This window comes from Musa acuminata, chromosome BXJ2-3, assembly GCF_036884655.1.
Source record: "Musa acuminata AAA Group cultivar baxijiao chromosome BXJ2-3, Cavendish_Baxijiao_AAA, whole genome shotgun sequence".
Taxonomy (NCBI): Eukaryota; Viridiplantae; Streptophyta; class Magnoliopsida; order Zingiberales; family Musaceae; genus Musa; species Musa acuminata.
Window position 1 is genome coordinate 6,896,531 of NC_088340.1, and position 18,969 is coordinate 6,915,499.

The 18,969-nt window shown below is 35.6% G+C and overlaps 3 protein-coding genes across 5 annotated transcripts; 1 reads left to right on the plus strand and 2 right to left on the minus strand.

The window, feature by feature from the left end:
• Window positions 1-458: 458 nt before the first annotated feature.
• LOC135607135 (UPF0603 protein OsI_019212, chloroplastic-like) lies at window positions 459-2,896 on the minus strand. Its single transcript, XM_065098692.1, has 3 exons — window positions 2,443-2,896; window positions 2,093-2,285; window positions 459-893 (listed from the first exon to the last, which is right to left on the minus strand). Exons 1-3 carry the CDS (start codon window positions 2,845-2,847, stop codon window positions 646-648), a joined length of 846 nt encoding a protein of 281 aa, XP_064954764.1. The 5' UTR covers window positions 2,848-2,896; the 3' UTR covers window positions 459-645.
• A 1,170-nt stretch (window positions 2,897-4,066) lies between these two features.
• On the minus strand, window positions 4,067-10,095 carry LOC135582667 (probable methyltransferase PMT7). 2 transcript variants are annotated; one of them, XM_065098694.1, is made up of 8 exons: window positions 9,825-10,095; window positions 9,330-9,744; window positions 8,894-9,183; window positions 7,619-8,002; window positions 5,509-5,755; window positions 5,287-5,425; window positions 4,622-4,781; window positions 4,067-4,408 (listed from the first exon to the last, which is right to left on the minus strand). In XM_065098694.1, exons 1-7 carry the CDS (start codon window positions 10,006-10,008, stop codon window positions 4,623-4,625), a joined length of 1,818 nt encoding a protein of 605 aa, XP_064954766.1. In that variant the 5' UTR covers window positions 10,009-10,095; the 3' UTR covers window positions 4,067-4,408; window position 4,622. The 2 variants fall into 2 exon arrangements, with proteins under 2 accessions (XP_064954766.1, XP_064954765.1); XM_065098693.1 differs by having other exon boundaries at window positions 4,067-4,450.
• Window positions 10,096-12,854: 2,759 nt separating this feature from the next.
• LOC103977729 (putative E3 ubiquitin-protein ligase RF298) lies at window positions 12,855-17,291 on the plus strand. Of its 2 annotated transcripts, XM_009393323.3 has the most exons (4): window positions 12,855-12,988; window positions 13,270-13,347; window positions 13,490-15,532; window positions 16,529-17,291. In XM_009393323.3, exons 3-4 carry the CDS (start codon window positions 13,514-13,516, stop codon window positions 17,000-17,002), a joined length of 2,493 nt encoding a protein of 830 aa, XP_009391598.2. In that variant the 5' UTR covers window positions 12,855-12,988; window positions 13,270-13,347; window positions 13,490-13,513; the 3' UTR covers window positions 17,003-17,291. The 2 variants fall into 2 exon arrangements, with proteins under 2 accessions (XP_009391598.2, XP_009391599.2); XM_009393324.3 differs by lacking the exon at window positions 13,270-13,347 and having other exon boundaries at window positions 12,856-12,988.
• The last annotated feature ends 1,678 nt before the right edge of the window (window positions 17,292-18,969 follow it).

The following is an 18,969-nucleotide window of genomic DNA, read 5'->3' on the forward strand; positions in this document are numbered from 1 at the left end:
ATTGGAGATTCATCCGACAATATCTGATGTCATGGGATCATTGACTAAACTAATGGATCAAGTAATTAGATTATAGAATTAATACTTTTTGAAAATAATATATACTATGTCAAAACTTTAAACAGTACATAACAACATAAAATTAATTTTTTGAGAGTGGAACTAAGTGTGACGATAAGATTGATCCAACAAGATTTGAGTTGTGAAAATGGTCTTTTTAAATATATATTGATCCTATATCTCGATTTGACGGGAGCATCATGCCTAACTTCATTCTTACTAAAATAATTTTTTGATATGATAATAGAGTAATAGGAAGAAATTTGATGATACTTGAAGATTCTCGGTTGATGGGCAAGTTGTTTCCTTGTGAAAGGATTCTATTTTAGATAGGAAGAAATTTGAATGAAAGAGATTGTTATGTCACCTTAATTAACACATTGATAAAGCACTCGAAATACACAAATGACACTTTAACATGAACCCATTCCTTTACACGAGTAAGCTTTGATGATACTTGAAGAAATGCAAGCCAAAGTGAATTGGCATACAATTTACAATCCAAAATTCTCTGCGCTTCAGTTCTCAGTAGATACAAATTTAAATTAGAATTTCCATCGCTCATGATTATTATACATGGAGAACCTACTTCTTGGAGACATAAGCATAATACTGTGCCATGGGAACCACAAAGGCAATCACTAGCAAACCTACAACTACGAGGGTAAATTGCCCTCGTTTCTCTTCTGTCTCTTCCTTAGATTTGAAATTGGATTCGCGCTTGTTGTCCTTGAACTTGGGTCCTCCGGGATCTGGCAGCCCATCAATGGCAGCAACTAGACGTTTGGCGGCACTAACTATAGCTTCATTATATTTCTCATCCGTAGCTAAGACTGCAAGACAAAAGTATACAGCAATTGTAATCTATGAATAACTCACTTGTTTAAACTAGTTAGTTTTTGTCTTAAACAGTGAATTCACAGGTTTCCCAAGAGGAGAAATTAATCAAGTTTAATTCCTTTTTACAAATGAAGTTAAAGGTGGCACTTAATATGTAAAACAGAGAAAATAACAACAAATGCCCAAAGCTATGGATTACAAGTAACAAATATTGCTCATGATGAACTGCCTTATACTCGAAAATTCAGAGTATCAGTTCTATGATATGTCCAGATAGAAAATGTATCTAAAATTATGCCCAAATCCTTGCCTAAAACCCATTAGTTTGTTTAGCTATTGCAACTTAACTAAAACCATAGAATGAATGCTTATAAGCACAATGTTTCAGAATTGAACACGTTGGATACTGGGTTACTTTAGAATTTCAATCTTCAGCATGTAATTCCTCTCATAAATATAAGGTTTGAACTACCTTATTACGGTGAGCTATAATACATCAAGTAAATGATGAACAGATTATTTTGGCATACTGACGTATATGCTCCAGAGTCTTAGGTCATATATAGGTATCTCTGGAAAATGAGTAGGTTTCTAAGACAAATTCTTACATAAACTAAAAGAAATTGGTGGACATCAAATCCATGACTCAAAAGCTAAGATTCTGTGTGAGTTGAAAAGTTAATTCAGCAATGATTTATTATCCGAGCACATATTGGGCATACAACTCTAAAAGATACAGACAGAACATCCTATTTATGATCCAAGCTAATGACATAGGTGCTCTAAAATCACCAGTAGCTAAAATAAGCAATAGTTAGTATGAATGCACATGATATGTCCTTTCACTAAATCATGAACATAGAACTAGTGTAAAAACTTATATTGATTGACAAAAAAATTTAAGCATTTATACTGCATTATATGTTGTTGGTTAATGACCGTTCATCATGGTTGCAAACATTGCAAAGAGCTTGAAATGCAAGACAAAATTCAGAAAATATCATATCACTAAGGATCCTCCAGGTAATATAATATTTCATGTTATACATTAAAGCCAAGAACTACATCTTCATGCTTATATGTAAGCATCAATTTTATTAAGTAGAAAAGTTTAGATTAGAATATTACTTGCTTGGTGTGTGATTCTCTGTATAGAAGAAACTGTTTAATCCTTGAAAATTAATTGCCTTACCTGGAAGATTCTCAGACACAGTAGCATCCAGAATAGTATCTCCAACAGCTTGAACGAAGGCAGGTCCTCCTGTGATTGCCCCTTCTTTCTGGCTGGTAACCAGTACAACTATTCCCTTGTTGTTGCCTTCTTCTACTGTTGGATACCATTTCTCAAGCACCTGGTCAGCATACTCGAAAGCATCCGCCTTGCTCTGGAAACCAAAATTATCAGCTGCAATTAGTTGTGCAAATATCTTGTTTGTCCAAAAGCATAACAATGTAGCAAAATGCAGAACATAAGTCAGGGCATAATTGCAATTGAAATCACACATTCGAGTCATCTGGAAAGGGGAAATTGCTGCGACTCACCGTAAGCTTACGAAGAGTGATGAAATTGATGTGAACGTTCTTTCTCTTCTCGAGATCAGACATCAAACTTTTGAGATCCGATTTGGTCACGCGGCTAAGGACGCCGGCGTCATCGACGACGTACTCCACCGGAGGGCCCTCGCTCAGCACGTCGAACTCCGACGCGAGCGCCGGGGGGTCAAGGGACGGGACGGGGCAGAAGTTGATGGCCAGGGACAGGGCAGCAGTTGCCAGCCCATGATGGAGGTGGGAGATCCAGCTCCTTTTGTGGGGAGATGGAGCAGGAGAGGAGTTCTTGAGGGTGCAAGAGATGGGCTTGGAGAGGAGAGGGAGTCGGGGATGGTGAGAGGAGGGTTTGGGGAGGAGGAGGGGAGCGGAGGAGCAACGAGAGATGATGGTCTCCATTGAGGAGGAGGCAAGTGGGGGGGAGGAGAAGGAATGAAATGGAGGGAAAGGTCGAGATTTTTTAGGCGGTTGCTTCCTTTTTATTTGCTTATGCTTTTTGTTTGGCTGTCCGTTGGATTTGGTTACGATTTGGCGTGACGTGATTGGTTGGCTGGTTTTTTATGTAGATAAGGGTGACGTTTCCTAACGTCGGTTGGCTTTTAGATTCGTTATCTGATGATTAATGAAGGGTATTTGTATTATTTATTATCTCTATAAATAATATTTTGAGTCTATTTAATCCAGTTGTTTATTGAGTCGGTTTGATTCAATTAGAATCAAGTAAATATTTATTTAATATCAAATAAATATTTATTTAATATTTATTTATTATTAGAGTTCAAGTCTTGGATTCTGGATGGAACTCTATAAATAGGGATGTAATTATTTCTTTTTAATTATCTATGAAAAATATTATTCTGTCTTTTGACAAACCCTAGGAAGTCGATCCTCTCGAAATGATCAAGGAGGGCCGATCCCCTCGAAGCGATTAAGGAGGATCGATCCCCTCGAAGCGATCAAGGAGACCGATCCCTTCAAAATGATCATCCATTTCTCTTTTCTTTTTTACGATAAGACTTTAGGGTATTATCATTTGATATCAGAGCTTACGATAAGACCTTTAGGGTCTTATAATTTGGTATCTGAGCCTACGATAAGACTTTAAGGTCTTATCATTTGGTATCAGAGCGACGATAAGACTTTAGGGTTTTATCAATACATACACATATATATGTATATACATATGTATATATATATACATATATACATATGTATATATATATATATATATATATGTATATATATATATGTATGTATATATATAAATGTATATATATATATAAATGTATATATATATTTATATTTATATGTATGTATGTATGCATACATACGGGTATCTCTGAGTTTTCATATTAAAAATAAATAAATTTAATCTAAACAACAAGGTCTCAGACATAGAAATACAATAGTAAGGCTTAGATACATGAAAAAACAAATTTGCAAGAATACAAACTACAAGTCAACTCTGCTCAGGTAGATATGCAAAATCACTATGCCATAATCATATTTCTTTTATAAAAATTTTTATGACTGGCATGCATATATCACTTCTGCAAACAATGCATTAAATATTGAAATGTCTTTAACAGAAACATTGTCCTAAGGCATCAGAAAGGTATAAAGATATAAGCTAGACAAATTTTCACAAAACTTGATTGGGGAACACATTGAGATGCAAATAAAAGTAAACACAAATTATCAACTTAAAATGACAGTGTTAAGCCATACAGATGAAGAGAATGGAGGTTTAGTTAAGATGCAATATCTAGATTTTTACTCTATCAGCAATAACCCAGTTTCAGTTGGAAACCGCAGCATGCTTAGTTTGTCAAACCATATCCCAAAACTTCTTCCACATGATGGTCTCTGAACTTGCACAATACATGGATTGGCAAACTTGATGCTTAAGAATTGGTGTATTTGATGTGTAGCAGCCACACGCCATAACCAATATTTGCCGCTGTAATTGAGTTCATTTAGAAACATATCATTCTTCTGCAAACTGAAGGAAAATATGATAATTTGTCATATATCACAAATAAAAAATAATAAACCTGATATGCCAAACACCAAGAAAAAGGATTTTAACAGTTCACAAAATCCTTCAGTTTTGTGAACTTTTTTTTTTCAAAAGAAATTGAAAAAAAAAGAACAGTTCACAAAACCAGCTCACCTCAAACAATAGCCCAAAACTTCTTCCTGCAAACTAGCACGGGCTCCTTTTTCTTTTCCTCATTTTCCAACACATGTGATGTGACATCCCAAAGGAACTTAGGTGCAAGATTTCTGATTGTTGAAACAATAGACTCCTCATCTCTAATAATGATGAAGCCCTGGATAGGCATAGCATAGTAAAACAGGTTTAAGCCCACGATTCATAACAGCTGGGATAACTGAATAACTATTGGCAGAAGAGTGCTAAAAGGTTAGCATTTAGGAGAATACGAACAAATAACTTGTGCTTATCAGTGTTGTATAAGAAACAAGGCAGCTAACAAATCGAAGACTGATAAGCTTGAATTGTAAAGCAAGGTTTTATAATCTGCTTTTTTCTTATAAGGTAAGTGACAAAAGTGGGATTCGAACCTAGGACCTTGTAATAAACAGTCAAAGTCTTAAACAAATAAGTTAGCTGACACCTTCAAGGTTCTATAATCCTATTCAACTTCGTTTTTTTCTCAAAAATAATTTCAGTAAGCCATAATTTGGTAAGATGTTCTCAGCATATAGATGACACATTTTTCTTTCAAGTAACTAAATGTTTCAACAAAAACTTTACAAGCTGAAAAAAAAATTTTCATTATTTAAGTAAATAATTATTAGTAATTAAAGAGATACCTGAGGACGAATTATACGGTCCATCTCTAGCATAATATCTTCTATGCCACAACCTTCGCCACCGTCTTTGTAATGAGAAAAAAGATGAGAAGCATGGAGCAAATCATATGAACGTGGGTATGTTGAAAAAGGCATACACCTATAGAATAATTATTGAGTGATATTAATATTACTATGACAGAAAGAGTGATTAATAATAAACATATATTGACAACATCCCACCAGTCATGAAAAGCACCAACCAACCCACGATCGTAAATAGCAGAAAGGGTGTTACTCATGGTTGCTGGAACAATGTTCATTACCCACATGGGCAGAGTACTTAGTGCCACAGAAAATCCACCACAATAAGCATTCATGTCCATGACATTTCGAATCTCCGTCTTGTCGACACTGATCAATCTCCAGTATTCACGAACTTGTTCTTGCCAAAATCTATCACTCATATCAAATTTCTCTGGAGTGACCCCTATTGGGAATATAAAATATTAGTTATTATATCCAACAAAGTGACAAGCTTCAAACAAACAAGAGAATGCCCACATAACCAACAAGAAGATAAAATGTCCATATATGAATATATTAATCTGTAGCAACAGTAGACAGTAGTTTATGGTGCAATCATGATAACTAACAAATGCAAATGAAAATTGGCTATGAATATCTATATACATGTCCACTCAAGTTCAATACTGAATACTCAAATGGTAAATCCACACTCTTCAGAATGATCTAGGTTTTTTCTAGTGTCTATAAGCAAAATCCAGTCCTCATGATTGCTTAGGGTGTCCAGTGGAATAAAAATAGATGATGTAAATAACATCAGTGTGAAATTGTATAGACATATGATTATCTTAGTAACTGACACTTCGGTTTGATGTAAACATCACCCAAAAGAACAATTTACTTGTGGTGTAAATTGTAGAACACAGATCAACTCAAAACTTCCAATAAATTCAGGTTTGCTCATTTGATGGTCACTTGATGAACAAGTAGGAGATACGAAAAGGAAAATTTTGTTACCAGGCTCGTAAGATCTAGAACATGATAGTGCTGATCAGCACTCAACTTTTATCATTCGAACTTGAATCTGAAATATTGATTTTTTCTTTAGTTAGGTATGTATCCTATCACAACCCCCTCATTTAGATATAGAGATTCCAAGTGAGGATCCTTAAAACTGAGAATAAACATAAATTAAAGATACAAGGATCAAGGTGACCTGTAGCCACAAAGAAAAGGTGATCCGGAACTCCTCACCTATGAATTTTCATCTTGGGATGATTTGACCTATAGGCACTTTAGAAACTCACAGGATAAGTTTAACTAGTAAGTGGCCTATAAGCTACAGATTACTTTGATCATTTTGGATCACCAGTCTATATCCTTGAATATGGAGAATATTTTCCATCTTTGGATCCTTGAATATGGAGAATATTTGTTTTCACATATTTCTTTGTCAATTGAACTGATGTTGTGTACTAAATGAGAAACAATGAAGAAAAAGTATTTCATTAGGGGCAAGAACCAATTGGATAGGTCCAAATATTGGAAATGCATATATCTGAATTCACTCATAACAGTGGATAGAGAACTTGGACATGGATATTGGAAGGATGTTAAATTCCATAACCATAAAAGTGTATGATGGACATGAATTTGAATGAATTTAAGGTGGACATATATGCCAATACAACAGATAGTTAAAGGTACTGTGGTAAACATACCAATTATATTTTTTGGGTAGTAACACTTTAAGGGAATTATGAGGAAGAAAAGAATGACCAGGAAATTTTCATAAATTCTTAAAATAAAAATATGTCATATAGTAACATAGGTAAAATTAACACTTTGAAAAGGAATATCAATTATAGAAATAATAATATGTAGAAGAAGTAAGGTTGTGCAATTTAAACCCTGGCGCTATATGTTCAAATCATAAAAATAATCTCTACAAGTAATATGAGGTAAGTTGCATAAGTTTGACCCTTCCCAAACCCCATGGTTAAGTCTTGTTCACTACCATGCCAATATAAGAAAGGTAAATCATTGGTATTTCATTTCTAGATGTCAAGCATGTTACACCATTCTACAAAACAGAATTGTTTACATGTCAGAGAGTGCAGTATTTACTGATCTGCTAAGCAGCACATAATGAAACATGAAAATATATATTGATAGATCAAGTATGCCTATTCTACTTCCTTAATTATTTCAGATTTTGTTTTCTTTCCCTCAGTGTTCTATTTTTCCTTAATGCAAACTGAAAGTAAGAGTAAAAAAGAGAAACTCTTAAAGTAGCTACATTGACAAGGCATAAACAAAAACCAACCTATCTTCTCGAGACTTTTTGAGTATATTGAAAGCCGTTCAGGCCTAGGAGGGAGTTTCTGAAAGTTTGATTGCTCAACATTCAATTTCAGACAGTTCCTCAGTGGACTTCTCCATGAAGGAACAGTATCATCCTCCGGCTCGCATACGGTTAACAGGTTCCTCTCTGCATTTTGCAGTCGGCATAAATCATTTTCTGGTTTGAGCCATATAACAGTCTGGACTTGTTGAGCAATGAGCTTCCAGCACATTGCCGAGGTCAAATTTGATAGCTTCTCCCAAATCATTGGAAAATCTTTGTCCTTCCTATAAGCAGGTGGAGCAGAATAGACAAAATATCCATTTGGTCGTAATAAACGATCAACCTCTTTGAGCAGTATGCCATCTAAGACAGAATTGTAAAATAATTCAAGTAAACATCAAGATCCAAATGCATCATGTCAAATATGAGACCTCCACGTAACCTATCTACCCCTTCCACACAAAGATAAAAAAACTATACAGCATGCAGTTTGGAGAACGATGATGATTCTCATTTTGAAAAAAAATATGGAAAGAGATAGCATCAAACCTTCAAGGCATATTGATTCTGCAAAACTATATCTGCAAAATCTCAAAAAAGCAATCTCAATAACTATCAAAATATGGGACTTCATTGATGCCACATGAAATGCCCTATAAACTGGTTCCCATAATTCTCAAGTGACTAAAAAGTTAAGATTCAATTTGCTTCTTTATTGAAATTATAGCCAATGATTTAAAGAAAGATTTCTCTTCAAGTTTGTTTTCTTAACTTGATAAATGTGACCTACAGCATTTTTGACCTAAAACTCAATTAAAAGGCTAATTACTTGCCATGCTTGAGGAGAAAGACATGCATATATACAAACAATTGAAAGGCATAGAACAGCCTGACATGTAAACAAAAGAAATAGTAATGTTCTTTTGCATAATGCAATGTTATATACAAGACAAACAAAAATGGGAATGAAATGATCTAAAGAATCTTTGCAACATAACTATCACCAAGAAAAAAAAAAGTAGATTCCATGGATAAAAAGCTTCTCTGAACAGAACACATTTGACTGACAGCATTTGACTGCCACATTAAGCAAATAAGATTTTTCCGCTGATAAACATCAATGAAAGTAAGTATATTATATATTAGATAAAAATCTAAGGTTTAAAAATGGGCAATGTTGTGAATATTGGTGACTTAATGACACATGATATTTGGAAAAAAATGTTAAAAAGTAATAGTACAAGAAGAGTTTACCATTTTCATGCCAATCAACACGGCAACGTGAACAATGAACCATCTCAAATGAGTTGCGAGGAAACGGCAATTGTTTTGTGGCGAGCACTGAGATCATCGCATCAATACCTCTCTCTAAAGCAAACTGAATCTGATTCTCGTGACCATCTTTTGGAGCAAATGACATTGTGTGAATGTCTAGTGGGAGAAGATAAGCCGAAAAGCTGGCAACGCCACAACCAACATCCAAAACTTGAAAAACTCCTGCTGTACGTAGATCACCTGTTTCATTTGTTGTCATGTTTCCCAGCCTGCATTCAGCAATCAGAGATAGGCAAATCTGAACTATTCACAGTATATTTTTCACAAACCGAGTCTCTGACAAATCAAAAGCCCAACTTCAAGCTAAAGTTTTCTGCACAACGTAGCATCTAAAAGGTCCAAATGCACATGCTACCTCTCAATATACTCGGAAGCGCCATGCTTGAAGTGGGTACCGCCACCTGGGAACCACCACAGCTTCCCCTTCTCATGCACCCAGTTCTGCCCCCCTTTCACCTCGGCGAGGTGCGAATGGTTCACATTGCTGCGCCAGACGTAATCCCTGCTGGTGGGCCACCTGATGGGTATCTTGTAGTCGACCGGCGGGGGCACCAAGCAAAAGAGTCGCCTCTCAGGGGGCGGGCAGTGACTCTCAAGTTCTTCCTCCCTCGAAATATCCAAGCTTTTGATCAGACTTCGCGTGTAATTGGCATCGTGGCAAGGAATGTACTCGTTGTACTCAATAGGGCATACATTGACTCCGCTGGGTGGAATCGAAATGGATTTGGTCCTATACGAGAGCGCGACCTTGTTCGGGAACCGGGTCTCCCCTGCAATCGAGCGACAACAGCAGAAACATCGGTTACTTGACCGGATCTAAGTGGTTTCTACGGTGAGGAATGAAAGGTACCTTGGGATGGAGGAGATGAGGAAGAACGACCGGGATCCGGAGTGGTGGAGCGGACGATGGCGGCGGAGGAGTAGGAGTCGGGTCGGAAGAGGGTTCCGGCGTAGAAGGAGGCGATCATGAGGAGGAGGGCGACCAAGATTAGCTGTCCGGTCCTGGAATCGAAGGCCACCGACAACGTCCCCATCTCCCCCTCTGCGCTCGAGCGGAAGGTGACGAGATGCCGACGAGCTTTTGGCCCTTCAACCCTTGCATTCCAAAATACGGTAATGCCTACGTCACCATCTCAAGAGCCGGTAGAATTATAATTGATCTCCTAATCCAACGATTGCTTCATTACATTTTGGTCCCTAACATCTAATTAATGTCAACTTAGTACTTAATTTTAGTAAATAGCGTTGCTGCAATCTATTACATAAGCATATTTGTCCTTAAAAACATAGTTATTTACTTATTCGAGGCGAACCGGAGACCGGTCCACTTGGATTATTCGGGTCATTGGACGGCCGGGTCGACCATAGGTCAATTGATTCGGCCGTCAGTTTAATTAATACATATTTTTAATTATAAAAATAATTTTAGGATAAATTTCTCGAATAAAATCCTGCAGTTGATCCTCGCGCAAGGGTCAGTTGCCACTACTTGCAACCCTAAACCCGATCTCCATTTGCATCGTCCATACGGGTCGTTCCTTCGTTATGTGATTTATTTTCATTGTTATCTTCATGTATTATAAGAATAGTCGATGAGTAAAACAAAATAATATTGTAGGATTGAGATGATGATGGTTCGATAGGAGCCAAGGATAAAATGATTATTTATGAAAAAACATTCTACGAAAATTTAATTTATCAAATTTAAGAGTTTTTTTTCAGAATTCGCTCATAATTTTATAGTATATATAGCATAAAATATTTTTAATTTTTTAAAACATATTTAAAAGAACTCAAATAATCATAGGAATAAATAAAAATAAAACATCAGTAACATAAAATATAAAATAAGGTAAGCATGAATTTTTATTTAGATAAAAAAATATATTTAATATTAAAAATAATTATATTAGTATACTCATTAGTTAAAATTTCATTATATACTAGCAACACTTATCAAATAAATTTTTACATTGGTGTGGATATAAGAATGAATAGAAAATATGTCACATAAATGTGTATTTTTTGGCCAAAAAAATCAGCATATCACTCTTATAAATTTTAAGATAATATATGCATTCCTCCAAATATTTTGATCATCCATGCACCTTACATTAACATATTAACTACCTTCAATTATGTTGAACATTACCTACTTAAATTTATATTGTAAAAAAAGATAAATTACCTGAAACACTTATAATATTATAGAAGGTTAGTTGTTAACTTGTACTAAACACATTTGGCTAAGCAAAGCAAAGCATCTAAAATAAGTTAATTAGTTGAATATTGTGTTACTAATTTCAAATGTGATATTAGTAACAAGTTTTTTCAGTTATTAGTTACTTCCATCTTTTAGTCATAATCCTTATACTCTATAGCAAGTATTACATTTAGTTGGTGGCTTACAATGTAAGGAATTCTTGGCAACCTAAATATTAGTGTTATTTGAAACCTAAATATTAGTGTTGAATTCTTGGCAAAATCATCATAGAAATCCTATCAGTTACTAAATTATACTACTATTGACAAAATTAAAATTTTCATTAGTTTAGTGATTCACTTGATATAAAAAGGCCAAATCCTCTCTCTCTCTCTCTCTCTCTCTCTCTCTCTCTCTGGTAAAAATCTTGAAATAAGTGTTTGCAACATAAAATAAATGTTTTTCAATAAGTATTTTATTGATTTTTTTTAAAAAAATATATTATATAATGACATTTAAACATGGAGTCAAACCTAACACCCATCACTATATTAACTATATTAATATTTTCTAAAAAATAACTTTATTAAATTAAAAAATGACCTGCTCTATCCCTATATATATATATATATATATATATATATATATATATATATATATATACATGTATATGTATATACATATACATGTATATGTATATACATATACATGTATATATATACATATACATGTATATATATACATATACATGTATATATATACATATACATGTATATGTATATATATATACATGTATATGTGTATATATATACATGTATATGTATATATATATATGTATATGTATATATGTATATATACAGCTTTATTCTCATCACTCAAGGTATAAGACAATTTTACATTTTGAATATATGATATATATATATATAATTGAATATGTTGCTAATGTAATTTTTAGTAAATCATCGATGAATAATTATCCTTATCTAAGGTCTTAAAAAAAAAAAAAAAAAGCTATCACTTTCAATCTCAAGATTGGAAACATCTAAAAAACATCTTCCATCACTATATAGTAAAAAAAATCTGAAGTCTTTACTTGAAAGATAAAAAATATCATCTCCATTTAATTTGGGTATATTCATATCCCCTTAACATGAGATGTCTCCTAAACCCTAATGATTTTTTAATATATTTACAATCCATCATATAATACCCATCACTTGTTTAATATTTCACTGATCATAATTGTATCAATAAAACTAATTATTGATCAACTTAAAACCTTAGAATTTATTATTCATATCAGTGTTCAATAATCCATCAATAAAGTCATACTCTTGTGAAAATAACCTTAGATTTTCAATCACATGGCATGAAAAAATCAAGTACAAATAATAATTTAAATTTAAATTTAAATTTAAATTTAAATTATTATTCGTACTTGATTTTTTATTTATATATAATAAATATTCCAACTTAAAGTATACTTTCTTACTTACTTGAACTCATCTTAAACTCCAAACTCGGTTTAATTGAGTCGGATAGATCAAGAAAAGAGTAACCAACCTTAACCACGGTTGGTGTTCGTGGGAATAATTAGCTAACCATGGTTAATTTGTGGGGTTAAATCCAGGTGCTATATATACCCCCAATTTCTCACGGCCACCGCACCTAAGCCAAATTGAGACGCAGACCAATTCGAGCGGCGTTCTTCCTCAAAGGCTTTGTGCCGCGACCCAATCCATCCCCAATCCGCCCCCCAAGGATCCCCGATCGATCTTCCGATCGATCTATGCGGCGTCATCTGCAGCCCGGTAATCTCCGATCCTTCTCGCGCGGCCCATGCAATCGTTTCCGTTGTCTCCGCCTCGTTCTTGACGGTGGTTTTCCCACGATGGACTGATGCCTTCCCGACGATTGAGATTTTCCCCAATTCGATCCTGAATTTTCTGTGCGATCGCGCATTCATGTTGGGTTCCTCTCCGATGATACGTTTTCTTGAGATTAGCTACGGTTTCTGTAGCGGCGATCGTCTCAATTTGGTGCTTCCTCGATGAATCTTTGTGTTCTGATTGATTCGACTGTGTTGATGCAGGAAACCGGTGTATGAATGCCTCGAATCCCTCTTGGAGATGAGCTTTTGGTTACATTTTATCTTTCACATTGCAATAGAGTAAATCCGAATGCTATTACGATCGTTACGATTTCATGTTGTAGTCCTTTTCGCTGATCTTGCATGCATTGCTCCAATTATTATTAATTATTTTTGTTGAGATCATCAGTGGGGATTTCATGTTGGCAATCTTGATATATAGGTCGTGATTTGTGCCGGTTCTTGAATGGCAACCATGGTCGCTGCGAGTGGTAGTCTAGGGTCATCACCTATGTCTAATCAAGAGAAATGTAGCAGGAATAAGAGGAAGTTTCAAACTGATTCACCTGTTCTTGACCCATCTGATCCTTCTCTCATGGAAAGTGCAATCCATGAGTATGAACCATTTCCAACTGGGCCATTGAGTAATCATGATCTTGAGAAGCACGTAAGCGCCTGCAGTACATGTAGAGCTCTTACCCATAGCCTCAAAGAGGTACTCGATTTGGAGGATGTTAAATATACAGACTGGAGCGGCATGATGGAAACCCAACTTGAGGAGCTTCTCTTGAGTAATTTGGACATAGCTTTTAAGAGTGCAATAAAGAAGATCACTTTGTATGGATACAAAGAGTCCGTCGCAATTAATGCTCTATTAAGAATCGGCCGTTGCTATGGTTGTAAAGATCCTGTTTCAAACATTGTGGAACATGCTCTGGAGTACCTGTCAAGTGGGAAAGCAGTGGATATTTCAAGCAGAGAGAACTCATCTGAGGATATGAGGAAGTTGCAGAAGAGCTTGTTGGAAGACATGGTTAATGTGCTTAGGAAGATGCGGCCTTTCTATAGCAGAGGTGAAGCAATGTGGTCCTTGTTGATCCATGATATTAATCTTTCCCATGCATGTATAACAGATGGTGATACTTTCAGTGGTTCAGGATGCAATGAGATCTCAAGGGCTCCTGCTGTGCAGTCAAATGTAGAGCCGAATACCAATGGCACTACTACTTCAGTCATGGTGGAAAGCAATGTCCCTGAAAGTGATAAGCTAAAACCGTCAATAACTCATCCTCAAATTACTTCCAAAGCTGAAATGCCACCTTTGGGTGGTGTCCCAGGCTTAACTTCTTCAAAATTTTATGCCTCAAGCATTGTGCATGGCGCAACTTCTAGTTCAGGTCCCATGAAGGAGAATCCACCATCGTCATCTAAATCTGCAGAGGAGGAATTCCGGTCTCAGACTGTGGTTAAACCTTCTCTAACACGAGAAAAGCTTGCAGGTAGTAGAAAGGGGCTTGCAGGTAGTTCTAGGAATCGATACAGGTCAACTCATTTGGAAAGGAATAACCGAGGTCATGGACATAGATCAGCTTCGAGATTATCCAAAAATAGCAACTTGGGTAACCTGCTGTTAGACAAAAAATGCAAATCAATTTCCGATTCTGTAAGCGTGGATCCTAAAAGCTCTCCTCTTAAACTAGATAAAACAGTTGATCTCCTAACATCACAATCATATACGACTCAGAACTTTTCTTTTACTGCTGGCTCATCATCGTCTGGCACGGACAAAGTTAGCAATAGTGCTTCATTACTTGCTGCAAACACCGATGCTTCCTTATTACTTTCTAGTAATATCAGCGATGACATCAGTACCAGACCTAGTGATACTGCTGTATCTAAAAAGAGTAGTAGCATTTCCAGCTTTCTGTGCCATCAGGCTGGTTCCAATTGTGCTGCGGATGCAAAGGATGAGATATTGGTCAAGTTAGTCCCCCATGTTCAGGAGCTGCAGACCCAACTGCAGGATTGGAGAGATTGGGCACAGCAAAAGGTGATGCAGGCTGCTCGTAGACTGAGCAAGGACAAAGTCGAGCTTCAAATCCTGAGGCAAGAAAAAGAAGAAGCAACTCGTCTCCTGAAGGAAAAGGAGACACTCGAAGTCAGCATGATGAAGAAGGTCGCAGAGACAGAGTATGCATGGTCGAAAGCTTGTGCACAATATGAAATGTCAAATGCGACTATGGGAAAGCTTGAAAATGACAACAACAAACTGAGGCAGGCATTGGAAATTGCAAAGTCACATGCTACCAAATTAGCAGCTAATTGTCAAGAAGCATCAATGAGGGAGATTATGACCCTTAAGAAGATACATTCATGGGAAAAGGAAAAAGTGATGTTTAATGAGGAGCTTGCAGCTGAAAAGAACAAACTCTCACGGCTTCGGCATCAACTTGAAGAAGCTAAGGATTGTCATGACCAAAGTGAGGTAACTGTCGGTGAACACATTGCTTCTTAGTTACATCATTGCTTGCTTGTTATGGGCTTGTCTTTTATCTCTCTGACGTTCAATCCTATGCTCAGAATATTGTCCATCATTGTGACCCATATTGGAGCTAATAGAAAATTCCATTTTCTCCCGTGCATTGTTAGGAAACTCTAAGGATGGGTCTCTGTTTCACAGTAATATTACTCCTTTATGATATAGGTGATTAAGATTTGAATCACAGAGACAGCCTTCTGCTTGCAGATATAAGGCTGCATTCGTTGACCCTCCTTAGACCTGTCTTGATGGGATCCATTTGCACTGGACTGTCCTTTGTTATTAATGAACTACAAAATAATTACTGAATAGCGTGTGACTGTATTTTGTAAGTTCAGCTGATACATACAATAAATTAAATATGAAGTTACATGGCATATTGTTAGTGGGCAGTTAAAAGCATATTGAGCAATAATATCATCTTCACCGTTGTGTTCCTATGTTAGTTCCTTCAGTTCCCAGTGTGCATTCAAGCACAGATGGATGCTGTAGTTTCAGACCTTTCAGGAACAAAGGATCAAAAATGAATGTTGAAAAAAGTATTTCGATTTCAGTCAAATAAGATTATTTTCACCTGTCTTCTTTTTGTAGTTCATCTGAGATGTCAATCTTACTTGGCAACTTTTATATGTATGTTTGTCTATGTGTAATTAACATACTAACCCAGCTTTTAAGAGATCCCATATTTGGTGATTTCAAATGATCAAGGAAGAATAAACAGAACAAAGCTGGTCATTGAATCTAAGAAGGCTTGATTAGATTCTAAAGATTGGATAAACTTGTTTAGTTACCAAAGGTTCCCCAATCATGTATCTAATTCTAGTTTTCTTTCTGTTTTACCTTTTCCACATCACCACAAACTGTTATAGTCCTTGGTCATTTTGAATTGTTTAGATATGCACAATGTGATATGTCTCCTCACCTGGAAGGAAAACATCACAGGCTGCTTGGAAGCAGGAAGAGAAGGCAAAGGAAGAATCACTCATGCAGGCTGCTGCCCAAAAAAATGAACGTGAGAATATAGAGGCCTCAGCAAAATTGGAGGAAGATGCCTTTATATTGAAGACAGAAATTGGTTTACAAAGATACAAAGATGATATCAGGACACTAGAAAACCAGATTGCGAAACTCAGGCTGAAAAGTTGTACAAAAATTCCAGTGCTTAGTTGGGATACCAGTGTTCATTCTAACACTGATATGGGGGATTCCCAGGGATCAGGAAATGGAGACATACGGCGTGATCGAGAATGTGTAATGTGCTTGACTGAGGAAATGTCAGTTGTTTTCCTTCCCTGCTCCCATCAAGTTGTTTGTGCAAAATGCAACGAGTTGCATGAGAAGCAGGGTATGAAGGACTGCCCATCATGCAGGACCCCCATTCGGCGCAGGATCTATGTACGCTCTGCTTACTCTTAACTTGCATATAGCATCTTAGGTCAGGAAAATCACAAGGATATGGAGTAATGCTTTGTGAGGCTTGGCACTGGATAATGAATATTGAGGGGAGGGTTTTTTTTTTTTTTTTTTGTCTTTTTTGCTTTTGAGATGCATCATCGAGGAGGTGCAAGTTTCTGATGTGTTCATTTTTTTCTTTCTGTCCTTTCATGATCGCTCTTATTGTTTGGATAATTCATATTAAATGTGAGATTTGTCACAATGGATGTTACAATATATAGAACAGGAGGGGAGTATGGCTTGGAATGTAGATTATTTCGTTGGATGCAAGTATTAGAAACAACTATAATTTACATTGCGTAACACATTTTAACTATGAGATCTGTAAACATAATCCTCATCATTGTCATTTACCTTGTTTTATGATTCCTTTTAAAATCCGCTTTGCGTAATATTTGCATCGGTTATTCTATTTTATTCAGTCATGTGGTGTTTAAAATTTTATTCAGTCATTCGGACCGTCTTTACTCCTTTAGGTTGCAGTCAAGTGATATTGCTCCGAAATCATATCTGGCCATCTTATGCCTTTAGTTAGTGTGGACATGGAGGAGCTGACACTCCTGATTGCTAGGAGAGGACTAAAATGTGGAATTATAAAGGTCATTAGGAGGAAAGAGTTTTGTTTAACTTTTTATTAAAACCTGCCGATATTACTATTGACATTTATATGGTTATTGAAGATGAAATGCATCTCTCTCTCTCTCTCTCTCTCTTATTTAATGCTTTAACGTCTTTGTTGGGTGAAATTGAACCAGCATATTTTTTTTGTTCTTATATGATGATATGTGATTTTAGCATATTTTTTGTTTGCCAACTGTGATTGATACCAGACTTTGTGCGTTCCTGCCAAATGTGGACTCTCCGAAGGGGAAGATATCAAGTTTTTGTTATGTTCTCATGGCAGTGGATCAAGTCTAAAAGATGACACACACTGTTTACTGGAGAAAAAATGATGAACACTAAGCGATGTCACCAATCTTTTAGCAAGCAAGGTTTGCATGTCCATTGACTAAAAGAACATTACTTGTACACATATCTAAATCGTAAGGCTGGCTGAGATATAACTTTGTAAGGAGAAGATGGATGAGGAGGTTGAGCTTCTTCTATCGTTGCCACATCTTATGACGATCATTAATTCCACTCTTCTCGATCTCTCTAATCTTTCCCGTTGCATTCCCATATATCATGTACGAAAACGTTGTCTTAATCCAATTCTTTGGGTTTCTTAATCATAATGAGTCTCTCAATCAACCTTAAAATGCTCAGTTCTGAAAAAATAAAATAAAAAGAGATTCTAATGTAATATTAAAATAACATGATGAGCTAGCTCTAAGATAACAGTCTATTTTTTATTATCTAAGATCTTTTACTCGATACTATCGATAAAGAAGATGTCAAGTGATCTTCTATAAAAAGGCTCCTTTGATATCTAAACGAATCATCATATCATAATTGTGACAGTTCAACGATTTAAACTCAAGTATTCGATTGCCCGCCCGATGATGATCTAAGATTTTGTGCAATTGTTTCATAAATTAATTTTTTTTATTTCAATTTTAATAGTTACTCGAGTCCTTTATAAAAGAGCATTTAAATATATGAACCTTCAATCTGTTTGAAAAAATTATAGTCCTTCGAATCTTTATTAATTTTTTAAACATCGAATAAACTTTTGTTGGGTACATTATTATGATATAATCTTTGCAAGAATCCCTTATTCTCATGACACCAAACTTACTTGGGTTGGATTAAACTCATGACTTTTCGGATAATCGAAATACAAAGTAAAAATGATCTTTTTAAGTTAAAATAATTAGGATGCAATGACAACAGTATTTGATCAAATCTTTTTAATTCTTTTAATTGCTAGCATATTATATTTAATAAAAATAATATGTACTTCAACGACTATAATATCTTTTTCGTGA

Coding starts and splice junctions, on each gene's coding strand:
- LOC135582667 (XM_065098694.1), bottom strand. CDS start 10,008: ATGGGGACGTTGTCGGTGGCCTTCGATTCCAGGACCGGACAGCTAATC. Junction 9,745..9,824: donor CTCATCTCCTCCATCCCAAG/GTACCTTTCATT, acceptor GCTCGATTGCAG/GGGAGACCCGGTTCCCGAAC. Junction 8,003..8,893: donor TGTTGATTGGCATGAAAATG/GTAAACTCTTCT, acceptor ATTCTGTCTTAG/ATGGCATACTGCTCAAAGAG.
- LOC103977729 (XM_009393323.3), top strand. CDS start 13,514: ATGGCAACCATGGTCGCTGCGAGTGGTAGTCTAGGGTCATCACCTATG. Junction 15,533..16,528: donor ATTGTCATGACCAAAGTGAG/GTAACTGTCGGT, acceptor AAAACATCACAG/GCTGCTTGGAAGCAGGAAGA.
- LOC135607135 (XM_065098692.1), bottom strand. CDS start 2,847: ATGGAGACCATCATCTCTCGTTGCTCCTCCGCTCCCCTCCTCCTCCCC. Junction 2,286..2,442: donor TCACTCTTCGTAAGCTTACG/GTGAGTCGCAGC, acceptor TTTGGTTTCCAG/AGCAAGGCGGATGCTTTCGA. Junction 894..2,092: donor TGTGTCTGAGAATCTTCCAG/GTAAGGCAATTA, acceptor TTTGTCTTGCAG/TCTTAGCTACGGATGAGAAA.